Source organism: Hemiscyllium ocellatum, chromosome 13, assembly GCF_020745735.1.
Source record: "Hemiscyllium ocellatum isolate sHemOce1 chromosome 13, sHemOce1.pat.X.cur, whole genome shotgun sequence".
Lineage (NCBI taxonomy): Eukaryota > Metazoa > Chordata > Chondrichthyes > Orectolobiformes > Hemiscylliidae > Hemiscyllium > Hemiscyllium ocellatum.
The window spans coordinates 47,015,313-47,029,948 of record NC_083413.1 but is presented as its reverse complement, the minus strand read 5'-3'; the positions used below and the strand labels follow the sequence as shown (position 1 = coordinate 47,029,948).

The following is a 14,636-nucleotide window of genomic DNA, read 5'->3' as shown; positions in this document are numbered from 1 at the left end:
CTCTTTTTTTAAAATATTACTGCATAATAATAACCTCATGTTTCTTTTTGGGGTAATCTTTATAAAGATCTGAAGCAGATTTTCTATATTTTGTAATTTGGTGTAACTAATTAACTCTCCTAGGATTATTGAATTGGTTATCAAGTACAAGATGTCTGGATTTCAAATTAGCTCTCCAATGGGCTGCCGCCTTAATGGGTCATCTAAGGTAACTGGTTGTACAAGAAAGCTCTGCAGCTTCAATGCCTGTGTATTTTAATTATCTGAGGTTGTGCATTTGTTACTTCTTCCAAATTCATTCATCATACTAGTAAAGTCTTCATGACTTGTTCTAATTTTTGGCTTTAATGAGGTGAAAATAACTGCAATATTGAAAAGATCTGAAATCTCCAAACCAGAAGCTAAATAATTTATATTCAGTGTATGGGATAGAATAATGATATCTCATTAGTCAAGTCTTTCTAAAAGAAAGCGTGTTTTTTTTTAAAATCAAAGACCATTTTTTATTGTAAATACAAACAAAGACTGAAAACGTACATTTTTATTTTGATATATTTCAGTCACAAAATCTTATCATCTCTTCAATTAGAATGATACTATTATCTGTAGTAGTATGATGCTAAACTACAGATTTTTCTTCAACTTGATTCAAATTGCTAAGAAATGTTATAGATTATTTATCTTCAAATGGAAATCTATAAAATAGCTGATGTTCCTTCTCCCTACAATAACCAAAAAAATAGAAAAATAATGCCCAGAGGGAGAAGTCCTATTTTTACCTGAAGCATGAGAAAAACAATACTCGATTTGGTCATTGTTAAATTGTATAATAGAAAGGTTGCTTACTTTAGTCAGTGAATGTTTACCATCAGCTTGAGTGTGTAAATTAGTTTCCATGACAACCTTGGAGGACATTCGCCCATATTTTCCGTTGTAATGGGGGTGGCAATGGCTTAATTGTATTATCGCCAGACTATTAATCCTCAGCTAATGTTCTGGGGAACTTGGTTTGAGTCCCACCAGGACAGATGGTGGAATTTTAATTCAATAAAACAAATTCTTCAAGGAAAACTCTGCTGAACACCATGAAATCATTGTCTATTGTCAGAAAAACCCGTCTGGTTAGCTGATGTTTCTTCAGGCATCCTCACCTGGTCTGGCCAAAATGTGACTCCAGACCCATAGTAATATGGTTTATTCTCATGTACTCTCTGAAATGGCCTAGCAAGCCACTCAATTGTATCAATCTCAATGAAGCCTCAATGAAACCAGATGAAGTTGGCACTGGAAAAGACAATGGCAGAAATAGCCCTGTCAACCCTGTGAAGCCCTCATTGTTAATATCTGGGCCTAGTGCCAAGTCTGGGATAGCTGTTTCACAGATCAGTCAAGCAACAGTCCAACATAGTCATACCCACAGAATCACGCCTGACAGACAATCCCCCAGATACCATCACTATCCCTGGACATGTCCTGTCTCAACAAGTAACACTGATGCAGCAGAGGTGGTGGCACAAGAGGATACAATTGGGAGGGAGGAGCCCTGGGAGACCTCAACATTGACTCCAGACCCCCTGAAGGCTCATGCTTCAAATTAAACGTGAACAAGGAAACCTCCTACTTATTCCACGTGCTATGCTTCTGTGTACTGTACTCCCTCAGCTGGTGAGCTGGTACTTCTCCATGTTGAAAAACACTTGGAGGGTGCCAAGGGCACAAAATGTACTCTGGGTGGCGAATTTCAATGTCCATCACCGAGTGGCTCAGCAGCAGCATTGCTGATCAAGCTGGTTGGTGCCTCAGGGACATCGCTGCTGGGCTTGGTTTGCAGCATCCATAGCAACCTGCTAGCTGAAGATGAGACTATCCATTACAGTGTTGGTAAGACTGACCATCACACAATCCTCATGGTAACAAAGTCATGCCCCACATTGACAATACCTTCTATCATGCATTGTCTGGCTGTATCACTGTGAACAGATCTCGCAACTCAAAGCTGGGCATCCAGGAAGCAATTCATGCCATCAACAGCAGCAGAATCGTACTCCAGCACAATCTGTAATCTCATGGCCTGGCATATCACTCCACTCAACCATTACCATCAAGCCAGGGAATCAACTTTGATTCAATTGAGATTGCAGGAAGGCCTGCCAGGAGTAGTACTTGGCACATACCTGGAAATAAGGTATCAATCTGGTGAACCTACCAAACAGGACTCTTTACATGAAAGTGTGTTGCTGGAAAAGCGCAGTAGGTCCAGGCAGCATCCAAGGAACAGGAAATTTGACGTTTCGGGCATAAGCCCTTCCCGAAACGTCCAATTTCCTGCTCCTTGGATGCTGCCTGACCTGCTGCGCTTTTCCAGCAACACACTTTCAGCTCTGATCTCCAGCATCTTGCAGACCTCACTTTCTCCTCGAGAACTCTTTGCATGCCAAACAGCATAAGCAGTAAGTGAAAGACAAAGCCAAATGATCCCAAAACTAACGGATCTAAGCTCTGTTGTCCTGTCACAGCCAGTCATGAATGATGGTGCATGATTAATGAACTAATTGGAAGAAGTGGCTCCACGAATATCTCCATCCTCAATGATAGAAAAGCCCAACACATCAGTGTAAACGATGAGGCTGAAGAGTTTGCAATAATCTTCAGCCAGAGGTGCCAGGTGGATAATCCACCTTGGCCTCCTCCATCATAATAGATACCATTCTTCAGCCAATTCAATTCACTCCACATGATATCAAGAAATGAATGGAGGCACTGGATACTGCAAAAGCTCTGTGTCCTGACAACATTCATTCACCAGAGTGCAGGAAGTTGAGGGTTGACCCAGTGGAAGTTTATAAAAGCATGAGGGCATACATAAGGTTAATAGCAAAGGTCTTTTCACTAGAGTTGGGGAGTTCGAAACTAGATGGCATAATTTTAAGGTGAGAGGAAAAAGATTTAAAAGGGATCTGAAGGGTATTTTTTCCATAAGAGGATGGTTCATATGTGGAATGAACTACAAAAGAAAGTGGTATATGAGGTACACTTAGATTATTTAAAATACATTTGGACATGTGCATGATCAGGAAAGGTTGAAAGGGATATGGGCCAAATGTAGGCAAATGGGACTAGTTCAGTTTGGGAAATTTAGCATGGATGGGTTGGGTTTCCATGGGATATGACTCATGCTCCAGAATATACCACTCTGCATGTCACATTCTTCCAGTTACAATATTGGCATCTACCTGACAATGTGGAAAGTTGCTCTGATCTGTCCTGTACACAAATCCAGCCCAGCCAATTACCACCTCATCGGTCTACTCTTAATCATCAGTAAAGTGATGGAAGGTATAATCAACAGTGCTATCAAGCAGCACCTACTTAGTAATAACCTGCTTAGTGACGCCCAGTTTAGGTTCCACCAGAGCCACTTAGATCCTGACCTCATTACAGACTTTGTTCAAACACGGACAAAGGAGTTGAATGCCAGAGGTGAGGTGAGAGTGACAGCCCTTGATATCAAAGCTGCATTCAATCACGTGCAGCATAAAGAGCTCCAGCAAAACTGGAATCAATGGGTAATCAGGAAGCAAACTCTTCCCCGGTTGGAATCATACCTGGCATACAGTAAGATGGTTGTAGTTGTTGGAGGACAGTCATCTCCACTCCAGTTCATCCTTGTGGGAGTTCCTCATGTAGTATCCTAAGCCCATCAGTGACCTGCTCTCCATCAAAAGGTCAGAAGTGGAAATGTTCACCGATGATTACACAATTTTCAGTACCATCTGGGACTACTCAGATACTGAAACGAGCCATGTCCAAATGCAACCATATCCAGGCTTGGGCTGATAAGTGGCAAGTAACATTCCTACCACATAAATACTAGTCAATGACCCTCTCTTATTAGAGACAGTCTAACCCTTGACATTGCCATCACTGAAGTCCCCTCTACCAACATCCTGGGGATTTTATTGACTAAAAAATCAACTGGACTTGCCACAATGGCTACAAGAGCAGGTCGGAGGTTAGGAATATTGTTGAAGTAACTCATCCCCTGACTTCCCAGATCCTGATCACCATCTACTGGGCTCAGGTAAGGAATGTGATGGAATACTTCCTTCTTAGCTGGATGGATGCACCTGCAGCAATGCTCAAGAAGTTTGACACCAAGCAGAACAAAACTGCTTACTTGATTAGCATCACATTCACAAGCATCCACTCCCTCCACCACCAACGCTCAGTAGTAGCAGTGTGCATTATGTACAAAATGCATGCAGAGGTTCACTGAAGATCCTTCGACAGCCACATCCATGGAGAAGGCCAGGTACAGCAGACATTTGGGAACACCACCACCTTCAAATTCTCTGCCACTCACCATCCTGAATTGGAAATATATTGCTATTTCTTCACTGTTGCTGGGTCAAAATCCTGGAATTCCCTCCCTAATGACATTGTAGGTCAACCCACAGCACAAGGACTGGAGCAATTCAAGCAGGCAGCTCACTACCACCTTCTCAAGGGCAACTAGGGATGGGCAATAAATGCTGGCCTAGCCAGTGGTGCTCATGTCCCATGAGGGAATAAGTAAAAGGAAAAAGATAAGGTGGCACGGAGGCTCAGTGGTTAGCACTGCTGCCTTACAGCACTAGAGACCTGGGTTCGATTCCAGCCTCAGTTGTTTGTATGACGTTTGCACATTCTCCCCATGTCTGTGTGGGTTTCCTCACACAGTCCAAAGTTGTGCAGGTTAGGTGAATTGGTTGTGCTAAATTGCCCATGGTGTTCAGAGATGTGTAGGTTAGGTGCATGAGTCATAGATAAATATTGGGGTTTGGGTTGGATACTCTTGGCAGGGTGGGTGTGGATTTGTTGGGCCATAGGGCCTGTTCCCACACAGTGGGGATTCTAATTCTAATAATGAATTTGTTTGCATTTGCTATGTAATACTGACAATAACTTATGGCTTCAGAAGATATGCAATTAAAAATTAAAATCCAGAAATTCTTGTCAGTCATTTCCTGCTCATCCATATGGTGTACTACTGAAGTCACTGAACTGTTGAGAAACTTGCCTTTTGACACTGTAAATTTGCTCTCTAAACCCTTTTAAAAATGTGAAATTATCTTGTTAAGGTATAACTTTTAATAATGTTCTATTTCCTAACCAAAAGTTTCATGTGTTATGTAGTTCTTTCCTAATGTATACATTTCCCATCTTTAAATATTTTGGAATGAACTTGTTTTGACATGGTGTGAACCTAGATCTCCTGGCTCAGGATTAGTGATGCTGCCATCACCCCAAACACCCTAATTCCTATCTTCATTTTATTCTGTAAAATTTATAAGAAGTGGAAAATAATTACTTTCTGCTTGTTGACTGTGAGAACTGAATATGATTGGCTGCTTCATTGCATCTCTGATGCTGGCTACTTGGAGATCCACTTACTTGGTGCCAAATTCAGACTAAAGTTTGGAAAGATGCCACAGAAAGCATTACAATTTTTAGGGCAAGTTTCATTAAGGACAGCAGTGTGTCCCTTCTCTTTGTCATTGTCTGCAAAATCCAGACTGGTGTGTCAATTACAACCAGTTCAAAGCAGACTGCATGACTTGGACTTCTGAAGACAGAACTCTATTGAGGCATATTGAATTGCGATACACAATGTCACTAAAATCTTTACGTGATACTTTCATCTTGGATTACAAAGGCCCTTCTGAAATGTCAAAAGGGAAACATTCAAATAATCTGAGAAAAAACACAATTTTCAGATTAAATATTTACAAAGTGTTTTATAGATGTCGCCTTCCTTGCTTGGCGTACTGCCAGTTAGTACAGTTATTGACTGCACTCATGAAGAATGGTTTGTTACTCCTCAAAGTGAAGACTTTTTTAAAACACTTTTCATTTTTACTTATTCCTATACTAGTTTTACTTCAAAACTATTCCAGGTATTTTATTAAAATGCACATGCTACAAAAGCTCTGTGTATTTTTTATAAATTAATTACACAAACTATGATTTTGTTACAATAAGTTTGCATTTAGTCAAGACATTGCAAGTATTTGTTGTTTGCAAGATTTATATCAAATAACAGAAGGCTTATTTTATTTGGAAGAAGTGTCCTTAACGGTAGCGACAAACAGTAGAGACATGGTGATTGTAGTTAGCCTATGATTGTTAATTATAAAACTGCTTAACAGGACTATTTCTTAAATGTGTTAGTGTCATATTTGAGAAGTGGAGAAAAATACGCATTGTTCAACAATGACATGTCATTGCAATTTCACTACATTTTCAATGTTTTTTTCTGTATTGTATCTTTTGTGAAATTAGTCAAGCTTTTTTTTGGAACCAAATGTGTGTCTGCAATCATTTGTTATGTAAGATGCATGTATGTTTTAAGAGGAGTTTGTGGACTTTGAGTCAGCAGTAAATTGTCACTGAACAGCAAAAAAAGAGAATTTTTTAAGGATACATACAGTTTTGTCAGAAAACTTGACATTTTAGTTAATTATGCCAAAATGCTATTATTAATTCTCTCATGAAGATGTAGGCATCATTGTCCACCTCCATTTGCTTTGGGAAGATGGTAATGTGTTGCTTTCTTCTATCTGGTGCAAGTACACACTGCCATTGCTGGGAGGAAGAGAGTTCCAGATTCGATCCAGTCATAGTGAAGAAATCACAATATAATCAAAGTCAGGGGCTCTTGCAGTGCAGTACCTCTGAATTAGGGGACCAGGGTTCAAGTCCCATCTGCTCCAGAGATGTGTCATAATATCTGTGAACAGATTAATGAGATGTTAGATATATATGTGTGTTCTAGTTCAGGATAATGGAGGGGACAATGCAGGTGGTCCAGTTCCCACGCATCTGCTGCCCTTGTCTGTTTAGGTGATAGAGATTCAAACTTTGGAAGGTCTTTTCAAAGAAGCCTGAATGAGTTACTGTATTTGCCATCTTGTACACAGTATATGCTGGTGCTATTGTACATCGGGGGGATAGGGAGTTAAAGTTGAAAGTGGTGGATGAGGTACCAATCAAGTGAGCTATTTTGTCCCGGATAGTGGTACAACTTCATGAGTGGTTTGGGAATTATACTCATCTACGTGAGTGCAGTAGATTCCGCCACACTCCTGACTTGTAACGTTTGGGTAGTAAATACGATTAGGAAAGTCAGGAGGTGAGATATTCACTGCAGAATTCCCAGCCTCTTATTTTCTCTTGTAGCCATTGTGTACGCAGCTGTTCCAGTTCAAAGTTTGGTCAATGGTAACCCTAATATGAAAAGTTTTATCTTGGTTTCCAGTAATGTACCACATATAGTAATACCAAAGTTTTTAAACTTAACATTAAAAATAAGTATTTTTAACATTCTTGCTATTCTTACTTTAACTGCAAGACAGTCACCAATAAGGAGAAAAGGCAGTAATCTGAATTTCTGAGGTCATATTGATGCTTTTTCAGTCTACCTCAAAGGTATACATATCACTTGGTCTAGAACGAACTTGAATTTAACTTCGATAATTTGAAATGCAACAGCCAAATGTTTAATGTGAATCTAAGCTGAATAATCAGCTGGAAGCTCCTTGGGAATATGTAGTACTACTGCATCTTTAGAAATGGTTGCATGGAATCATGGTGGTTGTTATTCTTGAATACTTACCTATACTTCAACTCTTGTACAAGTGGGTTCTGACCATAGGGAGAGGGTTTATACATCATATTCCTTTACTGTTGCTGGGTCAAAATCATTTTATTTGAAAGCTTTTCTTGATATCTTTCTTTGAAAATTGCAAAGTGATGGCGAAAGCATTAGCACAGCTTTGTGCACACTAAATTTTAAGTTTTAGTGTGAACTTTTCGTTGAACAAATGGAAACATGTTGGTACTTCTCCATTTCAGAAAGATGAGATGCAGCATTTGACTTCAACAGACTCTCAAAACAGAAGATAGTAGATCAGCTTCATATTATATGTCAGGCTGAATTTTATTTCAATTGTCTTCAATAGAATGGGCAAACTGGTTTTGTGCCTCTGTTGAAGTAAAATTTTACCTGTCTAAAAGCATTTCAAGCATCTCTTGTTCAGGTTCATAGATACAGAATGATTTTCCCTCTATTCTGCTCAGTACTAACCTTACCACAGCACCATCTGCTGTAACAATGTCATACTTTTTCTGTTTACTGCAACCGTTATTATATGAGTGATTAATATTGCTGTTTAATGTCAGTTTTGTAATGATGTCCTGTGCCAACCAAGTTCTGGATCGCAACACCAGACTTGTGGAAGAACTTTATAGCCAGCTGATAGATGAGATTAGTTTCAGATTTGGACAAAGATCTTGAAATGAAAGATTGCTTTATCCAGTTAACTTCAGCTCCTCCTCACTGCCTCTCTCCCATCCATTCAAGATTGTGCATATTTAATTTAACGTTAAATAATTTTGCTCAACAATGACAAGACTATCAAGATGAAAGGATGGAATACTTTGTTTAAGTGTTCCTGCTCAAAGAATTGTTGCATCCACTTGCTTTGCTTCAGCTATATGGGTTTTCCACTGAGAACGTCTTTTCCTGCTTTACAAGGTGAAGGAAGATGTGCAGAAAGCTAGATCGGGTGCCTTCTTAAAGACTTCATGGAAACCATCTCTTCCACACTTGTACATTTCAATCTATATCCAGGGTCCAAGGAAAACTTGCTTTGACCTTTCTGCTGTTAGCAGCTCAGAAGACTACGATTTCCTGCTAAGCCTACGGATGGAAACTTAATGATGAGGCAGGGGTCTCACTAGCTGGCTGACTCTAAGACAAGGCCCATCAAATCTAATACTAGCCAGGTATTTATGAGGCCACATGCAGGCCTTTACCGGGAATTAAGACCCAGGTTTGGAAGACCTGCTCAGCAAGGTCTGATCAATTTGGTGCCATGCTGCTGCAGGAAGAACAATTGGGTTCACACAGAACCAAGACATAAAGTGTGATTATTTTGTTTTGGTGGGGGTGGATTCTGGGATTGGAGGTCAGAGGGTGAGGTTGTCAGGATAGTTAGAAGCAATGGTGACTGGGGAGAGTGGACTCATTGGACAACATTTCTTCTTGTCCAGTCCCTCAATTAGGCTTTGGTTGAGGTACCACGTGCACACGTTAATCTATTGGGCATGCCTCATGACAACATGCCCACTTGCAGCTGAGTCAAACCCAGTGGTGCTGAGCTGAGACCATTTAGTGCTCCACAGTTAGCTGCTAAAGGGCCACAATTGGCTGTGGTTGGAAATGGTGACCACCTTCCTATCTGAACTTAATTCCATGGAGGCAGGATAGCCCCAGCCATGAGATACATCTCAGCCCCGCCATTAAATGAGTTGCCACTTCCTGAAGCACAGTATTCTGTGGTAAGGGTGCAGAAATAATGGAATATTCAAACTAAAGACATTCAAATTTTAAGAGTTAAAGGAAAAAAATGAACGAGGAACAGTTAGGAAATCTGAATTGGGAATATTCAATCCTAAATATGATGGGTGTTAAAATATGGAAAGCATCAAAATGAAATTAAATAATATGTTTGTTAAATTTTGTTATGTCAAAATACCTCAAAATATTTCATGCAATCAAATCTTTTGAAAGTGTAATCACTGCTGTTATGTAGTTAAGGGAAGACCATAAACATAGGAACTTCAGTGAAGCAGGACTAGGCCATTTGGTCCTGAGTTTGATCCCTTCAATGGGATCATGACTGAACTTCAAGCTCAATGCCATTTTCCTAAATTACTCCCATATACTTTCACATCTTTACACCTAGAAACATATTAATGACTGAACAATTTAACAACTGCTCAGGTGGAGAATTCAAAAGATTCACCTTCCTCTTTAGTGAAGAAATTCTTCCTCATCTCAGTCCTGAAACTCTTTAAAAGACCAATTAATTAGTTGCAGTACTTTGCTCTATCCCGTCATCCTGCAGAGTTTTATCTTTTAAGTACTTATCCAATTCCTTTGTGGATCCCAGGTCATCATAACTCACTGCACATTTCAGCTTGCTTGCCAGCCAATTACCTCAAATCTGTGTCATGTAGTTACCCGGCCTTCTGTCATCAGGAAATTGTTTCTTGTTATTTACTCCATCACCTGAATGAACTCTCCCAAAAATCACATGGAGGTCTTAACAATGTTACAAAACCCCGTCTTTTGTGTTATAATGAGACACCAGCCTGTTGTAGGGAGCCCGGTCATTATTTTTACCTAGCCCAACAACAAGTCACAGCCAGCTTCAAACCAGGTTGAGGTGAGGGGCAGCTGTTAATCTTTAATAAAGGAATAATTAAGGCCTGGATAGCATCAATTCCACTGACAGGTAGGCTGGTTAGGAGCCCAAATCCCCTCCATGTTGTTTTAATTGATATTTTATGATTTTTTAAAAAAGGTGGAATCTTCAGGGAACACCGAACAAATATTACATCTTTGCTCGTTCAACCAATTGCTGCATCTCTGGCTCAAGAACTTCTTTCATCAATGGAGAAAGCAAATGGAAATGAATGCTTTCAGCTCACCAACTCAAGTGCAGGTAACAAATGCTGTTTAACATCACGTTCAACTAATCTTTTTTGTTTTTGATACGTGTTTATTTATTCATTTTTTTTTTAAAAATCCTTTCGTGAAGCTAAACTATGATAAAAATTGTGCCATGATTTATGCCTATTTTAGATAAGTAAAGTCTTACAGCTGTGTTCTCATACATACAGTAATAATCAGCTGGTGCAGATTTTCTGCTTTGATTTACATCACACAGCAGCCTTGTGCTGCAGATCTGAGGTGATGAGCGTTCTTTGCCCCCCCCCCCAAACCTTGCCCTGGCCCGATGTGGATAGAAGTAACATCAATTATGAGCTTATTTGAGCAGATCTACTTAATTAGCATTGTATGCAAATGCAGTGAGAAGGAAATGTAGCTGAATATGAACTAATTTCTCTTGTTCTTGGAATCAAAAGAGCAAGTTTTCTGTTTGCTGTGAAACCAATCAGGGAAATAAAATTTGTATTCCACGTTATATGGGAACACCTGACTAATGATAAAAGACCGTGCTTTTTGTCAAGGTAAAAATAAACATATATTTTATGATTTGGTGAGTTACGTGGATGTAGATGTCTTGTTTATTTTTACTGTTAGAAAACAAACAGTCTTGGCAGAGGCATAATGTTTGTTAAAAATACATTCTAAAAATTCACCATACAGACTCTATGACTTGCTAAGAGTGTTTCTGCAGATTGTTTGTTTGGACATGAATCCTTTTGGCGTTATCAATTTAACAGATTGGGCCTAGCATGGAGAAGTACAGATCAGGAGTAGGTGGTTTGGCACCTCGAGCCTGCTGTATCATTTAACAAGATCATGGTGGAGCTGATTTTCACTTCAACTCCCCATTTCTACATAGTGACTCCTTTGTTAGTAAAGAATCTGCTGACCTCTGCCTTAAAAGCATCCAATGAATCCACCCCACCATTGCTGGGGAAGGAAGTTTCCAGGATTCTCAACTGTCTAAGAGAAAGAGTTTCTCCTCATCTCCAATTTAACTGAAAGCTCCATAATTATGAAACTGTGTCCTCTGGTTCTAACGTGCCCAACAAGGAAAACATCCTTTTAGCATCCACCTTGTTAAATCATCTCAGGATCTTGTAGGCCTCAATATGATGACCATCTGTTCTTCAAAAGTTCAATGAATATAGGCTTAGTCTACCTAACCTTTCCTCAGAATGTAGTCCCTGCATCCCAGATATCAGTGAACTGATCTTTCTTTGAACTGTCTCAGATACATTTACATCCAGTATTATGCATAAAGACTAAAACTGTACAATTACTGGATTGGATTTAGTCAGCTTGATGGGGATCCAGCAGGGATCACCAGACAGTTTCAGAGGAAAAGACCAACATTGTTAGAATTCCTTTCAAAGTTAAGTGATTACTATCAGGCCTTTCAAGGAATTCAATGTGATAATCAGAGACTGGACAATGCTCATTGCTACTAGTACCAGATGATTAGGATCAGTGAGGAATCCTAGGATGACAGAGTTGACAGATGTGTACTTTCACTGAGTTACAACAATACAAAGATGCATTGTTGTAACTCAGTGATAGTTGCGGGAGTGTCAAGTGGGGAAACTATTATAAAGAATTCAGGAACAGAATGCAACTGCACCAGGAGAGACATGGATTAATCAGGGATAGTCAGCATGGATTTGTTAATGGATGGTTTTGTTAAATAAATTTGATCTAGTTTTTTAAGGAGTAACCAGATGAGTTGGTGATGAGTATAGTTAATTTAATATAGTTTCTGTGGACTTATCAAGGCTTTTCACAAGATCCCTTATTAGTGGACTGGTCATGGAAGTAAAAGTCCCTGAATCCAAAGCAAAGTGGCACCTCAGATACAAATTGCTGAGAGGCAAGAATCAGAGAGGGATGGAATGATATTTCAAAATGTATGAGGTGCCACTTTGTTTTGGATTCAGGGACTTTTGCTTCCTTGACCAGTCTGCTAATAAGCGATCTTGTGAAGATTAATTTTGGGGCCCTTGATGTTAAAAAGTGTACATTACTGATTGGGGCTTAAATGCAAAGGGTATGATGAGAGAAGGTCAGAAATACCACAAAAATTGGCAGGGTAGTAAATAGTGAGGAGGGAAGCCATAAACTGTAGGAGGATATCAGTGGGCTAATCACGTGACAGAACAGAAAGGATGTAATATAAGCCAGAAAAAAAACTGCTGGCAAGGCTAGTAAAGCAAGGGAATACACGATAAATGGTAGAACCCTGGAAAGAACTAAATCCTCCAACTGTACTTTCCAAACCTGTGATCTCTTTCATCAAATGCAAGGTAACAAATGCTTGGGAGCCCCAACACCTGCAAGATCAGCTCCAGGACAAATACTGTCTTGAGTTGGAATGTTATCACTATTGCTTCTTTGTTGCTGGATCAAGTTGCTGGTATTCCCTTCCTGACTACACTGACAGTTCCATGTAATCCAAGGACTTTAGCAATTCAAATAGGCAGTTCTCCACCATTTTCTCCAGGGTAGTTAGAGCAAGGCAATAATTGTTGCCCCAGCCTGTAATCCTACATTCCATGAAAGAATAGCAAGCCCTGAAAGGATTAGATGAGGTGAGGAGAAATCATGTGGACTCTGTTTAATCCATAACCAAACAGTGAATTGCAGGTGTTGAAGGGATTAATGAGTCTTAACTGACATCTCTCTCCAGGCAGCCAGGAATTCTCCCCTCAGTTCTTTTGTGTTCTGGTAATCATGGGACTGATGCAGGGCCACTCCCTCATTTGATGCACCCTGCCTGCTATGATTGCTATGGTAGACCTTCTTACGCAATACTCACATCATCATCTCATCAGTAACGCAACCAACTTCTTGTAGAATTGCACAGCTGGAGAAACAGATGTGTGTGTGTGTGTGTGTGTGTGTGTGTGTGTGTGTGCGCGCGCGCGCGTGTGTGTGCGTGTGTGTGTGTGTGTGCTACTATCAGAAAATTCCAGCTTGCCTACTGGTGCAGCCATATTTGAAGCCCAGTTGCACATCACCTGCATGCCAACAACTGACTAGCAACATCTGATGCTTAATCATTATCACTGAGGAATAGTCATTTGGAAAGAACGTTTGGTGCTTGCTTCATGGAAGCTTGCTTCATGGGCATGGAATCTGAGGTGTTGGTGGATGTGCTGGTTGAATGAACAGCTGTCTTTTCTTTCCTGTAGACTACCACAAGAGGCTATGTGACTAGACACATGTGGCGGACATAGTTTGCAGTTTTGTCAGTGCTGTGTCCCAGGTGAAGTAGTATATATAGCAATGTAGGCAGAGGTCAGTGATAATCTGCTGTCCACAAGGGTAAGCGCCTAAGCCACCACTTACTCTAATTCTGTCATTGCACACATCTCTCACAAAGACTCAATCTACAACTCTCACTATTGCATCCAACATGTCCATTCAACAGATTTCATCCGTTGTGCCCTTTGAACCTATCAAACATTCATGCCCTTTGTGTATCCTATTCAATAGCTGTGCTAAGCAACATGGGTAAAATTAGTTTTTGTACCATTTTGGGAATTCCTCTTGGAATTATGCCAAGAAATAGCTGCTATGTATTTGAAATAATTCTATGTAACTCAGTTTAGAAAATAAGTTGACACAAATGTATCAAGCTACTGCAAGATATAATTCTCTTGTCTTTTCAATGTTTCATGAATTTATGACTTTCTCTACAGAAAAAAAGTCACTGAGAATAACTTTGTTTTGAATCATAGTGCATTACTAAAAATAATTTTAAATATGGAGGTTTGAGGTGTAGGACAATTAAGCTGTTAATGTACTAGGATTTATGTTTCTTCCTTCTCCATAATTATTTCATTGTTTGAAGATTTTTTTATCTTTAAATTTAAACAGTCTGAAAATATAACAATGTCAGACAACCAAAATATTGTCTGCTGTTAACAGAAGATGCTGTGTCTGAAGCAGAAAGTCCTTGAGAAAGATGGGTTCAATAAGCAGTAAACCTGGTTAGTTTGATTAGATTAGATTCGATTACTTACAATGTGGAAACAGGCCCTTCGGCCCAACAAGTCCACACCGACCCGCCGAAGCGCAA

General features: G+C 39.8%; 1 protein-coding gene across 5 annotated transcripts in view; it reads left to right on the top strand.

The window, feature by feature from the left end:
- Positions 1 to 14,636, top strand: part of LOC132821532 (inactive N-acetylated-alpha-linked acidic dipeptidase-like protein 2) — a 973,299-nt gene that overhangs the window by 637,370 nt on the left and 321,293 nt on the right. For all 5 annotated transcript variants that reach the window (XM_060834141.1, XM_060834143.1, XM_060834142.1 and 2 more), the window contains one exon: positions 10,410 to 10,550. In XM_060834141.1, coding sequence (XP_060690124.1) covers positions 10,410 to 10,550 — 141 coding nt within the window. The remainder of the gene's footprint in view (positions 1 to 10,409; positions 10,551 to 14,636) is intronic.